At 40.4% G+C, this 18,212-nt stretch overlaps 1 protein-coding gene across 3 annotated transcripts in view; it reads left to right on the forward strand.

Annotated features, from left to right (window-relative positions):
• Positions 1-18,212, forward strand: part of TENM2 (teneurin transmembrane protein 2) — a 517,058-nt gene that overhangs the window by 479,514 nt on the left and 19,332 nt on the right. For all 3 annotated transcript variants that reach the window (XM_062002971.1, XM_062002972.1, XM_062002973.1), the window contains 9 exons: positions 357-476; positions 1,987-2,248; positions 2,940-3,207; positions 4,342-4,485; positions 5,905-6,154; positions 9,050-9,070; positions 13,080-13,312; positions 14,851-15,005; positions 15,500-16,374. In XM_062002971.1, coding sequence (XP_061858955.1) covers positions 357-476; positions 1,987-2,248; positions 2,940-3,207; positions 4,342-4,485; positions 5,905-6,154; positions 9,050-9,070; positions 13,080-13,312; positions 14,851-15,005; positions 15,500-16,374 — 2,328 coding nt within the window. The remainder of the gene's footprint in view (positions 1-356; positions 477-1,986; positions 2,249-2,939; positions 3,208-4,341; positions 4,486-5,904; positions 6,155-9,049; positions 9,071-13,079; positions 13,313-14,850; positions 15,006-15,499; positions 16,375-18,212) is intronic.

The following is an 18,212-nucleotide window of genomic DNA, read 5'->3' on the forward strand; positions in this document are numbered from 1 at the left end:
AAGTGCTCAGTCATTGCTTCAGTGGCACTTCAGGGTCACTGCTCTGGCTTGGCTGAATGTGAGGCAGCTTTCTACTCTGCAAAGCCTTATTAGACAATGAGACAAAGCCTCATTAGACAAGGAAAGCACTAACTCCTGTTCTGTATGCACAGACCTCACTGCATAGATAATCAGTTTCTTGATTTAAGTAAATAGAGAGATCGGCAATATTGTGGTACCTTCAGTCTTCTAAAAATCTTTGGAGTAAATTGAGTTTAGAGTAAATGAGGCACAAGTCTTCCACTACTCAGTTTGTAAACAATGTGATTTCGCTTTTGTAACTAACTTTAATACTTTTATTTATCTTCCTTTTTCAGTCTTGTGTCTCTTGTAAGAGGCCAAGTGGTGACTACAGATGGAACTCCCCTAGTTGGGGTCAACGTGTCGTTTGTTAAGTATCCAAAGTACGGCTATACCATCACTCGTCAGGATGGCACGTGAGTTTGCTTGCTTCATTGACTTCCTATTTCCTATGTAGTACCTTTGTTGATTAACAGATGGTGTGATCTAATGGAACCATGTGGTACCATGCGTTGCAATCCTCCCAGGGTAAAGATCTATTAAGTAAACACAGAAGTCATTTTTCACATGATATTCTGAATGCTAAATATGTAAATATGTAAAGGCTGACTTCTGATAACAATGTGTTAGCACTCAGCCTCCTTTCAAATAAATTGCTCTGTATCTATGAAAACATTCATGGGCTACAGTAATATTCACCTGAGACCAGAAATAGTTTATTTTCAAATGCAAGGCAGGCCAACATTGCTAGCAAAAAAAAACAGTAGTATCATTATAGTGTAGTATATTTTGTTAAAAGTTCCCTTCAGCCTTTTTTTCCTTTTGAAGATCCACTATCTTTTGAGTTTCTTCAGGGTAGAATGTAATCAAAAGATTCTAATTGAATATATTTAGACAATTTCCTGCTGTGCAAAAAGTGCTTTTTTTCCCCCTTGTATCAGCTGATTTGAAATGCGCACAAATTCAGATAAACAAAAATCAATGTGTCGTGGTTTATCTCATTTGCTGGCTGTGGCAGCTAAAACAGTACATCTGTGACACAAACATTGTAAACATTTGCCATTTTATCTTGATCTTGCATGCAAACAATTGAATTGAAATAATTAATATGAGTCAACTGAACTAGAGGGAGTATTAAATTTCCACATTTCCCAGAATATCATTCTGTTATAATAAAAGTAGGATGCTGTTGATTTCAGTGGTTTAGTGCTACAGTAAATGGTGAGCTGAACTATATTTAGATCTGAGAAGATTATTGAAATAAGTAATTGATTACGTTGCCAGCATGTACATGAAACAACTGATTCTACTTCTTCTGTCAGAACATCCTGGAAGTACTGTGTTCATTTAGGCCAGGACATATCAAAATGCGGATGCAGCTCCATGTTACTGCTATGATCATGTACAGGATTGGGAGTACATAAATAATATCTCTGAAAAAAAATCATTAATTGTCCTGGGGACAGGAATTCTCATCTTATTTGTAAAGCACAAACAGCCAAAGTTTTCATTACTGTTCCTTTACTGCTACATGTCCCATTCTGTGCAGAATGGACAGTATCTTTTAGGAAGGGGATAATTCAGTGTCCAGCTCAGTATGAACTTGACTTCTCTGCTGATTCCATGTGTAAAGGTGACTTTTGATAACAAATGCGGTGGTTTGTTGAGTATTTGATAATAATTTAATGTAGATAGATTTTATAACATATAGGAACAAGGTTTGGCCACGTGACTTCAAATCGTTGCTTGTCTTGGCTGGATTTCAGTTGTTTAGTTGACAGGGGTTCACAATCTACTACTGATCACTGGAAGCATGACACTTACATCTGTTGCTATAGGTACATCTAAGTACTTATTTCTTTAGCCAGGAATGCTGTTGCTGGAATTATTCAGTCTTGTCACTTCTGGAGGCTACTTTTTTTCTAGATTTGACTTGGTTGCAAACGGAGGAGCATCCCTAACCTTGCACTTTGAACGAGCCCCATTCATGAGTCAGGAAAGGACAGTATGGTTGCCATGGAATAGTTTTTATGCCATGGACACGCTTGTGATGAAGACAGAGGAGAACTCCATTCCCAGCTGTGATCTAAGTGGCTTTGTCCGTCCTGATCCTATCATCATTTCGTCACCGCTTTCAACTTTCTTCAGCGATGCTCCTGGCCGGAATCCCATTGTACCAGAAACCCAGGTAAGAACAGTGTGAGCATACAGGACTCAGCAGTCAGATGCTAGTGCTGGCCTGAGCACTTAACATAGAGTCACCATTTGTCACCTGGAATTGCTGTAGCAAATGCATCTGTAGAGTTGCATTGATTCTGACAGATACTAGGTCTTCTAATGAGGTCTGCAGGACATATCCTAGGTTTATGTCACCCAGATGCATTTCTCTTTGACTACCTTGCACCTTCTCATTATCATACAATATTATCAAGTATATCTCCGTAATTCAGTTGACAGCTTAGGTATCTAAAGAGAATTTTGCAAAGATGTGTGCTGCTAGCCACAGGCTGTGTTCTTGCATGTTATTTAGGACAAAGGAAAACTGCTGATACTCGTCTCTCTACTTTATTCGTTTATTCTTTTTACTGTTAGTGGAAGTTGCAGGTTCCTATGAGTGTGCTTCTTATGTGCTTTTGCATATAATTTGCAGTAAAAGTACTTGTACTTTTGCCAGCAGTGGGCTCTTAAAAAGAAGTGGGCACAGATGTCAAATAATCATTTGCCCAGAAATGTGAGCTGAACCGCATCACTGTCCTGAGTTTGGGATAACCATTCCCAGTAGCAGGGAGTCATAAGTTTATAAGAGTATGCAAGGTGATACAATTCTAGGAAAAATAACACAGCACTAATGTAAAATGCTTGTCCTTTTTCCTATTCAGGTTCTTCATGAAGAAATTGAGATCCCTGGCTCTTCTATAAAGCTCAGCTACCTGAGTTCCCGTACCGCTGGATACAAATCCTTACTTAAGATTGCCATGACTCAGTCACTTGTGCCACTAAATCTAATCAAAGTTCACTTGATGGTAGCAGTAGAAGGGCATTTGTTTCAAAAGTCGTTTCAGGCATCTCCCAACTTGGCATATACATTTACCTGGGACAAAACAGATGCATATGGTCAGAAGGTTTATGGGTTGTCAGATGCTGTAGGTAAGTCAGCATATACAAACAGCAACACTTTACAAGTAACACTTGTAATTCTCAGTAAGAAAACTGCAAAGATTTCTTATGGAGAAGCAAATGCAGACTAAATAGTTCTTGTCTTCTTGACACAATTTATCCTTGTATTATGTTTCTTTTACACATTGAAGATCACATTCAGAGAGGGTCTAAACTCCAACAACATGCCCGTGTTTCCTGATCAGTAGCTGACTTAGAAGGTTTAGACCAGCCAAGGGGAAAAACTGGCCACAGGAACTTAGGTGACACCTAGTCCATCACTATGTTTTCATTTTCTTTTAGCTAACAATAGAACTTCATGCTGGACTGGCTGGCATTCTTCAGTGCCTTTGGATTTTCATGCATGCTGTTATTATAGCTTCTTGTGGTATAATACATTTGAAATGAAAATGGTGTTTATCTAATGCTGTTCAGGCCTGTAGTTCTGTAGCTATTTTTAGTTCAGTCGCTTCTAGTGGGTGGGGAAAAAGTGATCATCATAATATTTTTAAGTTTTCCTTTTGAGTATCAGAATAATTTTGATACAATAGTGCTAAAAATAGGCGAGAGCTGTGCCAGTGTGGAAAAAAAAAAAGCCCATATTTTTCAAATCTTATCTCTTTTCTATATTTTTCTAAAGTCTTTGCTTCAGCTTTTCATTCTTACTTTATTGCATGGGATATTGCTTTCCTGAATAATGCTTACAGTGCGTGTGTGCTTAAAAGCACACGAGGTTTTCAGTGCTTCTTGGTATATGGTATGTAAAATGAACACAATAAATGCTGTGAACGTCTGGCAAATTAAGAGTTTGATCTTTCCCCGTTATCTGATAGAATAATTTCATTGTGTTTGTCGCTCTCCTCTCATCAAACCAGTCACTTCCAAACGCCACGTATTCAAAGAGAAGTGATCAGGTCCCTGCAGAGGACGTGTGAATGAAGTTTCAAATTTGTGTCTAGTCAAAGATCTGAGTTTAATATTGAAGAATGAAAGAGAAGAATATAATCACTCCATCTTCTTGAGGGGGCTGGGGAACTGGAATGCTGAATGATTTGAATGTGCTCTGGATGTTTAATTCAGTGTTTGTACTGCAAATATACTGGATTTTATTTTGTTTTATTTCAGTTTCTGTGGGTTTTGAATACGAGACTTGCCCCAGTCTCATTTTGTGGGAGAAAAGGACAGCGTTGCTGCAAGGTTTTGAACTAGATCCTTCAAATTTAGGAGGATGGTCTCTGGATAAACATCATGTACTTAATGTCAAGAGTGGTGAGTTAGTAAATTCCATGTTTTTTCTGTGCTATATGGAGTTTTGTCTGTGAACACTTTTTATTGGCAGAATAGTTACACTTTAAAAATGCAATTTCTTCACTCTTTTGATTCCTCTTTAGCTCAGTAAGATGCAGGTCATGTTTCAGTGGTCAAAAAATTGTTATAGAATTTCAACAAATATTTTCCTGTTTGGCACAATGTGACTTTTAAGAAAGTCCAAATCTTTATCCTCTGTTCTGTTGTGTGTTTATTCCCCTGTAATGTCTTTTTTGTCTTCCTTCCCTGTTTTCCTGATAGTAACCACACCAGTTCCTAGTTCCTTCCAGTTAACCTTTTTCCCTCACTTCTGTTTGACTTCACATATCCTAAGCTGAACTTTCCTGGTCTTTTACCTGAGACTCTTAGGGAGCTGAATGCTTAGCATGTATTTCATTTCATTCCTGTATTGTGTTTTCCAGCACCTTCCTGCTGAACCACACATCAGCATATTGCAAAATATATTGTTGCTCAAGAAGTCTAAAGTAGTGTTCAGAATAGGCAAGCAGATCAGACACTGGTGAGGTAGTGCATAATATTCACTGTTGTCACCAGCAAGGAGCCAGTTACATTAGAGTGGTTTGTGTTTGGGTCATTAGAACGAAACATTTCCAAAAGCAGATGAGGCTAAAAGTTTCCAGACAGATTCCTATAATCTTTGGTGATGTTGAAAATGGTCCCTCTGTCGGAGAATCCATTCTTGGAGAAGGGATCTGCTTTTATGAACATATATTCATAAAAGAAATCCTATCTTTAAGGTATTTCTTGAAGCCTAATAAAGATCCTTACCATGACCTTCCTTATTGTCCATTGACCATTAGCAGCCCTTCTAGAAGGGTTTTTAACCTTTCTCTTGTCCCTTCATTTTCTGTGCTGTCGTCATCTCTGCCATTTCCATTTCTCCTTTTAAATTTTCCATGAAAAAGCATGAAAGACTGAGAGGTGGAAAGAGACCAGTAAGGTGAGCACAAAATTCCAAACAAAACTTAACATAGGAAGCTGGAATGATAAGATGCAGGGACACAAATAAGGATCATGTCTCCTCTGCTGTTTGCATTCTCACTTCCCATTTAAGAAGGCAGTCTAAGCTGTTGTGCCGGGCCAGCGACTTGTATGGCAGTGTTTTCTTTACTACTGAATACCAAAGGGCTGTGAGTTTGGGTCTGTGGTTGTCTGTGTGTGTGGGTTTGAACAGAGAATCTTCATTACACCTTCATCTTTACTACTGTAAAGCTCTTTCACTCCTTTTGCCCATCAAAGCACCAAACGTTGGAGTCATTTCAACATATAGACCTAAACAGCAGCTGTTGAAAAAGAACTACCTGAAGCCCCCTGCAATGAACAACGGTAATAACCACTTCTTCTCCTCTTCATTACTAGGTATATTGCACAAAGGCAATGGAGAAAATCAGTTTCTAACCCAGCAGCCAGCAGTAATAACCAGCATTATGGGGAACGGGCGCCGAAGAAGCATATCGTGTCCTAGCTGCAATGGTCTGGCAGAGGGAAATAAGCTTTTGGCCCCTGTTGCACTGGCAGTGGGTATTGATGGAAGTCTCTTTATTGGAGATTTTAACTATATTCGGCGTATCTTCCCATCCAGGAACGTCACGAGCATATTGGAGCTGAGGTAAGGTGTTAATCTTGGCACTTTATTTCTGTAGCCTGTGCTCAAATCAACCTTTACCATTACTTTTTATAATTTTGTAAAACATTGTCACTTTCAACCTATTTAAATTCCAGTGGAGAAATGGGGCACAGAAATGCATAGTTCAAAGTCTGTAGCTTATTGGAGCAAGGACTGTAGAGAGGGACTAAAGTGTATAAACCAACTTGTACAAAGAGTTCAGACCATCTTCTCTCTTCTTGGTGATCGTTTGATAGAGTCTCCTCTTAGTACCATCATTTAGGTTTTGTTTGAAAACTACAGAATTGACTGCCCTGAGGTATTGAGCCACCATGATCAGCCAAGGTTTTAGCAGTCTTACAAGGTCAGAAGGAAGGTTTTCCTTTCAATAATTTTTGAGAGCCACTTCCCACTTCTTTCACATACTCATGTCTATTTCTGTAGGTTGACAAGTGCAGTTAAGATTGACATAGTTTTGTCCCCCTATCCCATACCCCTCCCCAGCTCCCCCACCTCTCACCTTAAGATTTGGTCATTTGTTAGGGAAGGCATGAGTGTAGAGTGTGCCACTTCACCCATTGCTGTTCCATTTCCTTTTCTCATTCTTCTAGGAGAGGCAAGAGCTATTGCTTCAGAACGAAATTCGTGTAACTGGTCCTTGTAGTTAGAGGGGAGAAAAATGAGGGGATGAAAACAGCTTGCATTGGCTATCTTCTGATATTTCTGCAGCCCACTCAGGCAGTAGTGTTAGTGCTCTTGTAAATTGGATACAGCTGCAAAGGACATTGAGTGAATTTAGGTCATTAGCCTTTTTTGTAAAGATTTGGCCAATAAGCAATTCCTCTGCTCCCACAGTACTTTCAGGTTTTAATTAGTGTGAAAAACTGCAAAATGATTGGACTGTTAGAGAATAGGAGGCCTAGCTCTACTTTATACCTCTCTTCCATTCATGTCATTCTGTTGATGTCACTGTTGTGAATTCTGATTTTCTACAAGAGAAAAGAGATCAGATTCAGGCCACTTCTACTCTGAAATCACTCTCTGACACCTACCTCATCCACCATCAGGCTGCCTCATTATATTGTAAAAAAAGAACTCGTAGATCACCCAGTGCTTTCTGCTAGCAGCTCGGTGCTGTAAACCACAGAAGGTAGCTGCTAGGGATGTGTGGCCTGCTATGAATATTTATATCAATATACTCTATAACTCTACATTCTATAAAATATACTGATTTTTCTTCTCTAATTTGTTCTGTTCTGTTTAGCTTTCTAGTTAGACCACAGCTTTATAGGTGAAGAGAAACATTTTCAAATTAGGATACTTCACATAAGGCATTTCTATGCACCTCACTCCCTAATATCAGCCAGTGACAGTTTCTTAGCACATCTGGTATTTGAAAATATTGTCTCTGACTTTCCACAGTATTAGTCTGAGTACTTTGCTTTCTCTCTCTGCAGGAGGGAACTTGGGGTTTTCAGTGCATGTGAGGGAAAATGAGAAGGGACATCAGTAAAGAAACAGAAGATGGGACTTCTTAATCTCCTTTTGTCCACTTTCTCTCTTCTTTCATGAGTTTCCATAGCATTGTTTTTTTAGCTTCTGGTAGTAGGTATTAGGAAAGAATAAAGCTATTGTATTGCCAGTGCCATTGGACAGCTGCAAATGACTTGACACACAAATTTTTAGGATTTGCAGTGATGTCTTTTGCCCTCTATTCCTCTAAGAGAATTAAGGTTCATTTCAACAAACATCATCCATAGCAGTAATTGTGATTTGGTGATCATCTTAAAATCTGGATGAGTTACATGGGTATGAGTTAGTAGATTTGAGCCATTTAAGTATGGACGAGAGCAGAGTCTTCAGCTGGTACCGAGTAGCTGGAATGACATTGCAAATAATATCTCCATGAGTATTACAAACCAAATACATCACTTTATTTAGATTGCAGAAAGGATCTAATTTGGGGTTTGCCTAAGCCAATATAAACCTTGAGTAACTTTAGAAGTCATTATATCCCAGTGTGCATATTTGCTTCTCACTGTCCTTTATGAAGGTGCCTGATCTGAGTAGCTTAGAGGAATTTTGACTCAAGAGTGTGGCATGGCAGACTTCAACATTCGTATTCTAAGTCTGTAGCTGTGCATTGAGTGCCACAGCTCAAGAGTCATGCACCTCTTTCTTTCATTCAGTGGATATTCCTAAATAGAAATGACATAAACACAATGAAACACTCTGGTGTGGAGAACATATTAATTTACTTCTGGGAAGCAGAGGACACTTTTCCTTTGATGGTGAATTAGCAATGCATTAATGCTATATCTCTCCCATTGTACAGTAACTTACTGCTCCCTTAGAAGGGTTGGCTTTTTTTTTTTGTCCTAAGATTTGCTTCGATAGGCTTTCAAAGATACAGAATAGCATCCAAACTTGCTTCAAGCATTTATTTTAGAGACTGAGAGGAGAGGAAACTAAACTGTGTAGTAGAACTTTGTCTAGTAATAGCCTGTCGGAAAACACTTTTGGTTAAAGAGACGGCCTCCAGCTGGCAGACAATATCTTTAGCCCCAAGCTTCCCCCTTTCCAGTTCTGTTTTCAGCAAACTGCCTGTTTCTTTTGCTCCTGGCCCACAAGCTACACATATTTCCATGTGGAAACTCCTTCAATGGTCAGAAAATTTCCTGTAAAATATATGGGGGGTGGGGGTGGATGCAATAGGGAACTAACTTGCAACTCTATCACTCAGTCACTCTTCATCTGTAAACTGAGCTAAGGCTAGTGCTGAAAAGAGATATCTTCTCCTTTGTCCTTTTGTAAAATAAAACAAATACTATGTTTGCTTTACCATCTATTCTTCAGCTAACTGTTTGTTCTTTTTTCTTCTGTTCCCTTTCTATAAAGAAATAAAGAGTTTAAACATAGGTAAGACACGAGCTCTTTCCCATATAATTTGATATGGTTTGTTTGCTCCATTGTGTTTGCTTTTTGTGTTGTGCTTCTTGTGTAATGTTACGTTCTCCATGTACCATATATAGAAACATTTTTATGTGCTAATTGTGTGTTATGAATATGATAAGCATTAGCAATTACGAAATGCAGTCAAAAAGCAACCAAGTAAGTTCTGACAGTAATTAGAAATTTCTAGTAGAATACCAGGATAATGAATCCCAAGCTAACTTCTATATAAACACTTCTCCTTGCTGTCTATAATTGGTCTAAATGGTTGAGAAAAAATACAACCATACTTTTGCAAACGCCAGAAAGGTTCACAAAATCACTAATGACTGCAAATAGGTCAAAAACTCATTTTCTGGTCATTAATGATTTTTCCGAGCCTTCCGTCCTTTTTCATAACTTAGTTTCTATTTTCTTTCATCAAATACACTGTGAACAGTCATTCAGCCTGTGGGGCTGATTGGATGCAGTCACTAGATGCAGTCACTTTAAGATTCATGAGGGAGGCATAACCTTTCTGGATGCTAGGAGAAAAGATTTTTCATTGTCTCACCTGAGCACGAGGCCTTCTGGACAGCAGCAGCATAGGGAACATTTGCACCTTCTTCCATGCCACACCTGTGACAGGGAGGATATTCACCCTGGGGAATATCAAGGGCAAGAACAAGAACAGCAGTTGTAAATTATTCCATAGTGGGCTGTGCATCACCCTTTTAAAACCATACTTTCCATTTCCTCAATATAGATTAGATGCAAAATACGGTCTGGACTAAACAGTGCAATTGCCTCTTTTGCAATATGTTTTTATATAGCAAGTGTAACACCACTAAATTTTCTTATCTGGATTAATTCATTCACAACTTGCTAATGATTATTGGTGATGCTGGAGGCTCCTCACTTGCATTAAGCTAAGGTTAGTTGATTTTTCAGATGGGTTTGCTCTGGGCAGCTTCTCTTTTTGGTTAAATTTAAAGAAAAGCTGCTGTTGCACTGCTGTGGGTTTATGATGCACACATGAGAAGAACAGGGAGGACAAGCTGATCCTGCCTGCACCTTCTGTCAGGAGCCAGCCTTCCTCACAGACCAGGGTAAGGCTGCACACAATGGTAACTGCTGCATTCAGTGGGGAGGGCTACAGGCAGAGATGGTATCAGCAGAGCCCTCTGAGCAGTACAGATGTTATGGAGAATCTTTTACAGTAAGGTACATTCCTTGGCTTCCTGTAATTCCCGTAAAAGATTATAGTGACACAGAGACAAGAGAGGTAGAGGTCTTTAATTGTTCAGACACCATTTTGAGAAGTAATTACTATTCATTTATGAAATACATCCCTGTTTGAGATAATAGTCTCATGGTTTCTCTGGGGACATGGTGAGTGCATATCACCTTCCACCAGTTGTTTTCTGCCAGAGCCCCTCCAATGTTTTACGTGGAGCATCTTCCACTATCTGTTCCTTTACTGAGCTCAGGAAAAAGGTCTGCAACAGTTCTGCAGCTCCAGTGAGTTACTCCCTTATCTGGAACAAAAGCTCCTGACTGACTCCCTGGCAAGGCTGCCTGGAGAGAGATTCCAGAAGAGAAAGGCAGAGTAAGCTCCTTGAACACACTGACGTCTGCAGGAGTGGAGAGGGAAGTAAGCCGATGTTCTGCCATTGCTCTTTACCCTGACTCATACCTTATCCCATCCTGGTAGCAGTGGGACATACCTCAGGCTAGCTGTGGACAGAAGAGAAGCAGGGACGTGCTCACTCAGGAAGGCAGGCACAGGCTGACAAAATCATGTCTGAACAGATAAACCCTTCTAGTATGACTGCTGCTCTGTATCGGGCAACCAGGCAGCTCCCCAGGCACTGTTCTGAGCAGCACCCGCCACTGAGACCAACCAAGCAAGGCCCCTGCCTCTGGCAGCAAGCAGCCACATCTGTGCCCAGCACCAGTCTGTACCTGCCTCAGATCTGTCAGGCCAAGGTGGGACTGCCACATGGTATAGAAGGGCCAAGCTAAGGCAGTCTGGGCCAGAGCCCTGCCAAGAGGCAGCAGGAGCAAGCCAGTAGCTGCAGCCCTCAGTGGTAGGCTCCTCTGCTGCTGTTGCAAAGCCTTGAGCTAAGTTTGGGTGTCTTTGCACAACACTAGTGTGACAGTAAAGTTTGTTCTTCAGTGTAAGGGGAAAGCAAGGTGGAGGAAGAGGGTAGAATTTCTCAACAATGACAAACGTGCAGGTGTTTATATGGCTCAGATACCCACGAGGCTGGAAGAGATCTTGTAAGCAGAAGGAAACATTCTTCTATGTGGTGAAGAAGATTGAGCTTTGTTTTGGAGGGATGAGAAGGAATGTGATAAGGGTCTAGTGGAGAGGTGCAGTCAGCTGCTGAAGGAGAGGAACTTGAGGAATAAAGAGCTTTTGCTCTAATCTCAAGCATTTCACTAGTCTCCCTGCATAACTTTGTCTACACCACTTAACCTCTCTGTGCCTCAGTTTCCTCCTCTGTAAAATGGGTGCAATACCCATCTTTTTAAAGTACTTTGAGATCCATGCATGAAAAAAACCCGCCAAGTGTTTTTTTGTTTATGGTATTTTTTCATCTCTGATTTCTACACTCCTAGGCTTCAGCAGATGGTATTACCTCTGCCTACTGAATTTTGATCAAACCAATCTCCTTCCTACTTTCTACAGTTGTAGAACAAACGGTCATTGTCCAAAAATCGTGGCATGTCAAATACTGGCTTAGAGGAAGACAACTGTAGAAAGTGGCATTTTTTGGGCCTCCTCATTCCTCCAAATCTGGTCATGACCACATGAACGCAGTTGTCTTTGTGCTGCTGATAATCCATCTGCCAAAAGCGGCTGCCTTATAGTTTCAGCGAGTCCGATCCAAGAAATGGCTTATGTCCCTCATAACTTCCCTCTGTGTATCCTCACTCTTGGAGATGGGCACTTTTGCCACCTGAAACTAGGAGTGTGGATATTTGGAGGCAAACATCTCTGGTTACTGGTAAGTAACCTTCATTTTTTTTTTTTCTCCCTGGCTTCATTTGTCTTCTATGCTTTGAAACCACCATTGACCTTATTTACGCTCACCCACAGGCTTCAAAGGCCGGAAAATTCACATCATGCTTCAAATCCAACTAAATTGAGTTAAACTAGCCAGGCAAGATTTTGCAAACATTTCTGCACTGCAGTTGTGTGTGTGTGTGTGAATGTATCTATATTGCAAAGATTGACATTTCTCAATTTGCAGATGATTTGCTAAAGTAGTCTCAAAATGTGACAAGCTGTCAAAAAACATATATTTCAGAAGAGAAGTAGCTTTCCATATGAGCACCCATTCTAATCACAAACTGAGGACCGGTTTTTCAATAACAGAAGGTCTGGAGTTGAAGTCAGACGCTTGGGGTCTCTGGTTTTAGTTATTAAACCAACTTCATCTGCCGTAAATGAGATTCTTGATAAGAATGAATGAAAATAAATTTGCTTTAGGAATAAATTTGTTATGCTTCTGCCTCCTATTTATACAAGACCTCACAAATCTTGTGCCGTAATATAAGTGAATGGAGAGTTTTTGATCTTACTCCTGTGACTTCTGCTTTCAAGGGAAGTTAAACAAGGTGATGCGGAGGGGGCAGGGAGGGGCACCAGGCAGAGATAAGCCAAAGAGAATTGACCTGAAGCAGATCTAAAGGCTAAAGAGATCAAGAGGCAATTCTGCTGTGCAGCTTTGGCTTATAGGGCTCTGCTGTGCAAGGTTTGATGTAGCAGGATGAATGAGATTTAAAATGGCAATCCTTCTGAGACACTGACCAGGCCCTAATCAAGTTAAGCCCTCAAACGGTAGTCCTTCAGACCCCACCTCTCTACCAATGTGTCAGACTTTGTTTCCAGATCTCTCTGTGCCTGATAAGTACCCAAGCTCTGAAAGCCTATGAAGTTTCTAGACTGCTCAGCTGTTTCTGTTCTATGCTTTCTTTTTCTCTAAAGCAACAACCCCGCTCATAAATACTATCTGGCCGTGGACCCTGTTTCAGGCTCACTGTACATATCGGACACCAACAGTCGTCGGATATACAAAGTCAAGTCCCTCACTGGCACGAAAGACCTAGCTACTAACTCTGAAGTGGTAGCAGGGACTGGAGAGCAGTGCCTGCCCTTTGACGAAGCCAGATGTGGGGATGGAGGGAAAGCAGTGGATGCAACCCTAATGAGCCCTCGAGGTAAAATGGGAAAAGAAGCTAGAGAAAATGACTGTGTGAGGCTAGGCTGGATGTGGAAATAATTATCTAGCAATTAAATCACTCCTTGCTCAGTAATTTTTATTCTGGGCTTTAATTACAGTGGATTGGCAAGTGTTCGTGCTTTGTTTAGTTAAAGCAAACTTTATTACCCCAACACTGAATGCTGCAAAAGGAGAACAGAACACAAATTAGCAGGGTACCACTCACTCCAAGATACAAGCATGTAAACTGGGAAACAAATTACTGCTGGAGATACAGTCTTTGGGGAGAAAAAACTGCCTGATGTGGCTTTTTTTTTCCTGAGGTTTTATTCTATGCATCTCCTTTCTTCTTCAGAGATAGAGGAAAAATGAAAGGATTTTTGCCCTTTCCAGTTTCTAATTTTTAACAGAAAAAAACCCTCATTTTCAAGATGATGTAGAGATTTGGGGATGTGTCTCTTTTTAAGCTTTTTTTTTTTCCTTTGTTTCATCTTAATTGTAAGGATGAATTAATCAGGTGTGTTGCCAGGTGTTTCAAAGATCTTTGGGTTTTATTTCAATGGCTGAAAATAATTAGATGATCGCAGAAGTGAATAAAATTGAAAGGTCCTGTTTCTTGGTATAAGTAATAGTTTCAGTTAATATATACAGAGTATATTAAGAGTGCAGAGCTGGTTGCATGTTTTAAGTTAAGCCTCTGCAGAAAAGTTAAGATAAAGCTGTATCTTCTCTCACTGCCTGATACGATGAGCACCGCAACTGTTTAAAGGCAACATTTTTAGATCAATATTTTCTTTTCAGCCCAAGAAATGGACAAGGCAGTACACCAAATCAAAGCATGAGAGGCAAGTGAGGAGAAGCCTGCCCTTCTTCACAACAGGCAGCAGCATCCTTCTGCTCCTCCAAATGAGCACCCTTTCATTCTGTGCTTTTCCTCTCTGAGGACTCCTGTTGTGAAAGGCATGGAATCATTCCCTTTTTTTCTAGGTTGGAAGCCCCTGTGTCTCCATCTGGAAACACCAGATATTTTTCCCTATTCCTTACTGCAACAGGTCAAAGAATTAAAGAAATATCCTGAAAGAATGTAATGTCCTATGTTTCCAAAATCTGAAAGCAATTTACAAGGTTTCTAAGAAGTCTTCATTGTCATTAGATGCTTCAGATCAAGAAAGCAACGCCTCAACCTTCTGAGATTAAAACTTTATATATATAGTTTTTTATTGGATTTCTCTAATTTGTCATTCAGAGTTTGAATTTAGAACCAAGCCTGTGAATTCTGCTGGCTCTTTGGATGTTTGGGGCATTTCTGTGGGTTTCTTTTCTTTAAAGGCCCAAAGGATAAACCTTTTTGATTCCATTTATTCAACAGAACTACAAATACCTGAGGGTTCCATGATCTGTGCTCGGGTTGCAAAAGAGGGAAGAATGGGGGAGGTAGACAAACATCACCATCTTATAAACTTGTTAATAAGATGAGGCCTGCCTTGAAGGTACAAGCCTCACCGTTTCCCTGATGCCTGGGTTTTGTGTTTGCAGGAATTGCAGTGGATAAGTATGGACTCATGTATTTTGTTGATGCCACTATGATTAGAAAAGTGGATCAGAATGGAATCATATCAACCCTGCTGGGCTCCAATGACCTAACTGCTGTTAGACCTCTCAGCTGTGATTCCAGCATGGATGTCACCCAGGTAGACTCTTACTGCATTTATTTTCTTCTCTGCCTTAGAAGAGATGGGCATCTATTTTGGATGACTGCCTGGCCACTTAAGAAATACATTATGCAGCACAAGATGATAGCATATTTGATTCATTACCAAAATGAGTGAACCATCCTTTTACTGTGGCTAACACAGGTTATTTGTGCAACTGTAGAGAAATAAGGTTGAGATAATGGGAGTTATTGTCTTAATTGCCTGTTTTTCTGTAATTATTGTAGAGTTTCCACAATGTAGCATTCATTCTTTGCACAGAAACACAATTAGCCAAAGTTACCACTGCACGTAGCTTTAATATTTCTGAGAAACGAAATCATTGTTTGCAATAGTTGCCATTCGTGCCTGGGTTTCATGATTTTCGCTGATAAACCCCTCACTAATTTGCTGTTGTTACACATGGAATTTTAAACACTAGAAGTGTACTTTTCAGTGACGAGTTTTACAGTAATAATTTGTGCAACTCATAGGTACGGCTGGAGTGGCCTACTGATCTCGCTGTCAATCCCATGGACAACTCACTTTATGTCCTAGAGAACAATGTTATTTTACGGATCACAGAAAACCATCAAGTTAGCATTATTGCTGGACGCCCTATGCACTGCCAGGTTCCTGGTATAGACTACTCTCTTAGCAAACTGGCTATTCATTCTGCACTTGAATCAGCCAGTGCCATTGCCATCTCACACACAGGAGTTCTTTACATCAGTGAGACAGATGAAAAAAAAATTAATCGTCTCCGCCAGGTAACTACCAATGGAGAAATATGCCTTCTTGCAGGGGCAGCTTCAGACTGTGATTGCAAAAATGATGTCAACTGTAATTGCTATTCTGGGGATGATGGGTATGCCACTGATGCCATCTTAAATTCACCATCTTCCTTAGCTGTGGCCCCAGATGGTACCATCTACATAGCTGATCTTGGAAATATCCGCATTAGGGCTGTCAGTAAAAACAGGCCCGTTCTTAATTCCTTTAACCAATATGAAGCTGCATCTCCAGGAGAACAGGAGCTGTATGTCTTCAATGCTGATGGGATTCACCAGTACACTCTCAGCCTCGTTACCGGGGAGTACTTGTACAATTTCACCTACAGCAGCGATAACGACGTCACGGAGGTGATGGACAACAACGGCAACTCCTTGAAGGTGCGTCGGGATGCCAGCGGGATGCCCCGTCATTTACTGATGCCGGATAATCAGATTGTCACGCTGGCTGTTGGCACTAATGGTGGACTCAAACTAGTCTCAACACAGACCCTGGAGCTCGGATTAATGACATATAACGGAAACAGTGGTCTCTTAGCAACGAAGAGTGATGAAACAGGATGGACAACCTTTTATGAGTAAGAATGTTTTTGGATATATTAAGCGTATTTTTTCTCTTTCCGATGGTAGTGAGTAAGCCCTAAACTGACCCTGCTGAAATTTGCTGTAGGCTTTCCACTGGTACTGAATTAAGGCCGTTACGTCTTAGTCTAGTACGGACCTGGAAATGATTAAGTGGCTTCTTGATTTCGTCGGTTTTGCCAGGTCCTTTGGGTACTAAACCACCTCAGTTCCTGCCTGCGGTTTGAGGCAAGTGGGGAAGCACACCCACTTCCAGCATGAAGGATTGTGTACCCCATTCAGAAACCCGTGTTTGATTTACCAGATTGAACCCTGCTCTTAGTCGTCCATCAGCAAGGCTGCAGATAACTCACATCCAGAGCAGCCCCCAGCATTCCATGGCTCCTACCGAGTTGCCTCTCTCTAGGAACCCTAATGCTGCAGTTTCTTTTGGAAATTATTTATCTTTCTGTTCAGGCTCATATATTACTCATGGCTGTTAAGATGTTGATTAACTTCACTGATTGTTCATTCTTGAGACAAGTGAGGAAATTAGATTCCCAGCTGTCAGTCCCCTGGTGTAGCTTCCATAATTTGTAGATAACCCAAAAGCACACTGGTGTTTGTGAGCATAGAGATTAAAAAGAGAAAACTTTCTCTTTAAATGAAATTCATCAGAGGTGAAGTTCAGAAGTATATTAAAAAGCTAGAAAAGCTAGTCAAGTTTTCATTAATAGTTATTCTCAGCAGTCTTATTGCCATGTATTTATCACAAAAAGGTTTAAAAAACAGGGGCTAAATGATTATATATATATGTTTATATTTATATCATTTATATTTATATTGAAGGTATATTTCAGTATGAAAAGTCTAATATTTTGCTCAAAATGGTTGATTTACAGTTACTAAATATCACTTCTCAAATTAGTGAAAGTATGAAGAGGGCTTTCATTTCAAATTGTAGACTTAATTTTAAGATTACAGACTGGCAAAGGCACAGGCCCGTTTCAGATTGTTAATGCGTTCTTCTCGGCTACTGCTTGCTTGCTTTTTTAGAAGCAAACAGAAGGCAGGAGTGAAAAGCGCGGCGTTAAATGTGCTCGGAGCGCCTGGGAAGGGAGCACAGCGCATCCGCGTGTGGTGCGCGGCGCGGCCGCTGTCCGTGCGAAGGGCCGCAGTGCCCTCTCGTGGGCCGTCTCCTGTGCGGTGAGGACAGACGTGGAGGGGGTTTTCTCCTCAATATTTAGCAGAGACCACACTTTAGTTACAAAACCCAGCTATGTGAAGGTATGAAGGTATTACCCGCTGATTACGAGATGAAGTAAAAAGCTTCCTGTGCTAGATGCTGGGTAAAATCTCACAGTACTGCTGAGGAGATGTGGATTCCCTTTCAGGGAGGTTTTCTTCTTGTTTGGGTTTTTTTTCCTCAATTGCTAGCTCAAGATTCAGATCAGAAGTCATATAAACTAGCTCTTTCTCAAAACACCAGTATTTCATTGTACAAAATGAAATAGCAAAGTGATATCAAGCTCAACTTGCAAATCAACAACGGATTAAAAAAGGTCATTAGAAAGTTACAGGTTACAAAACTGATATAACTTGTAGCTGAGAATCACGTGAACTACTAAGTTAGTGTATTTGTTAGAAAAATTGTACTACAGTTCCTAAGTAAATGCAGAAGGTAGATGCTTTGATATTTTACTGAGCTACCTCTGAAAATATCATTTAATGTGTATATAGTGCTGACATGTTGACTGGCTGTTTCTTCCAAGATCAAATAAGAAAAGATGCGCAAATCATGCTTCAGGTCAGCAAAAGTATCGTATTTAGGTCTAAATAGTACAGCCTGAGGTAC

This window comes from Colius striatus, chromosome 9 (assembly GCF_028858725.1).
Source record: "Colius striatus isolate bColStr4 chromosome 9, bColStr4.1.hap1, whole genome shotgun sequence".
Taxonomy (NCBI): domain Eukaryota; kingdom Metazoa; phylum Chordata; class Aves; order Coliiformes; family Coliidae; genus Colius; species Colius striatus.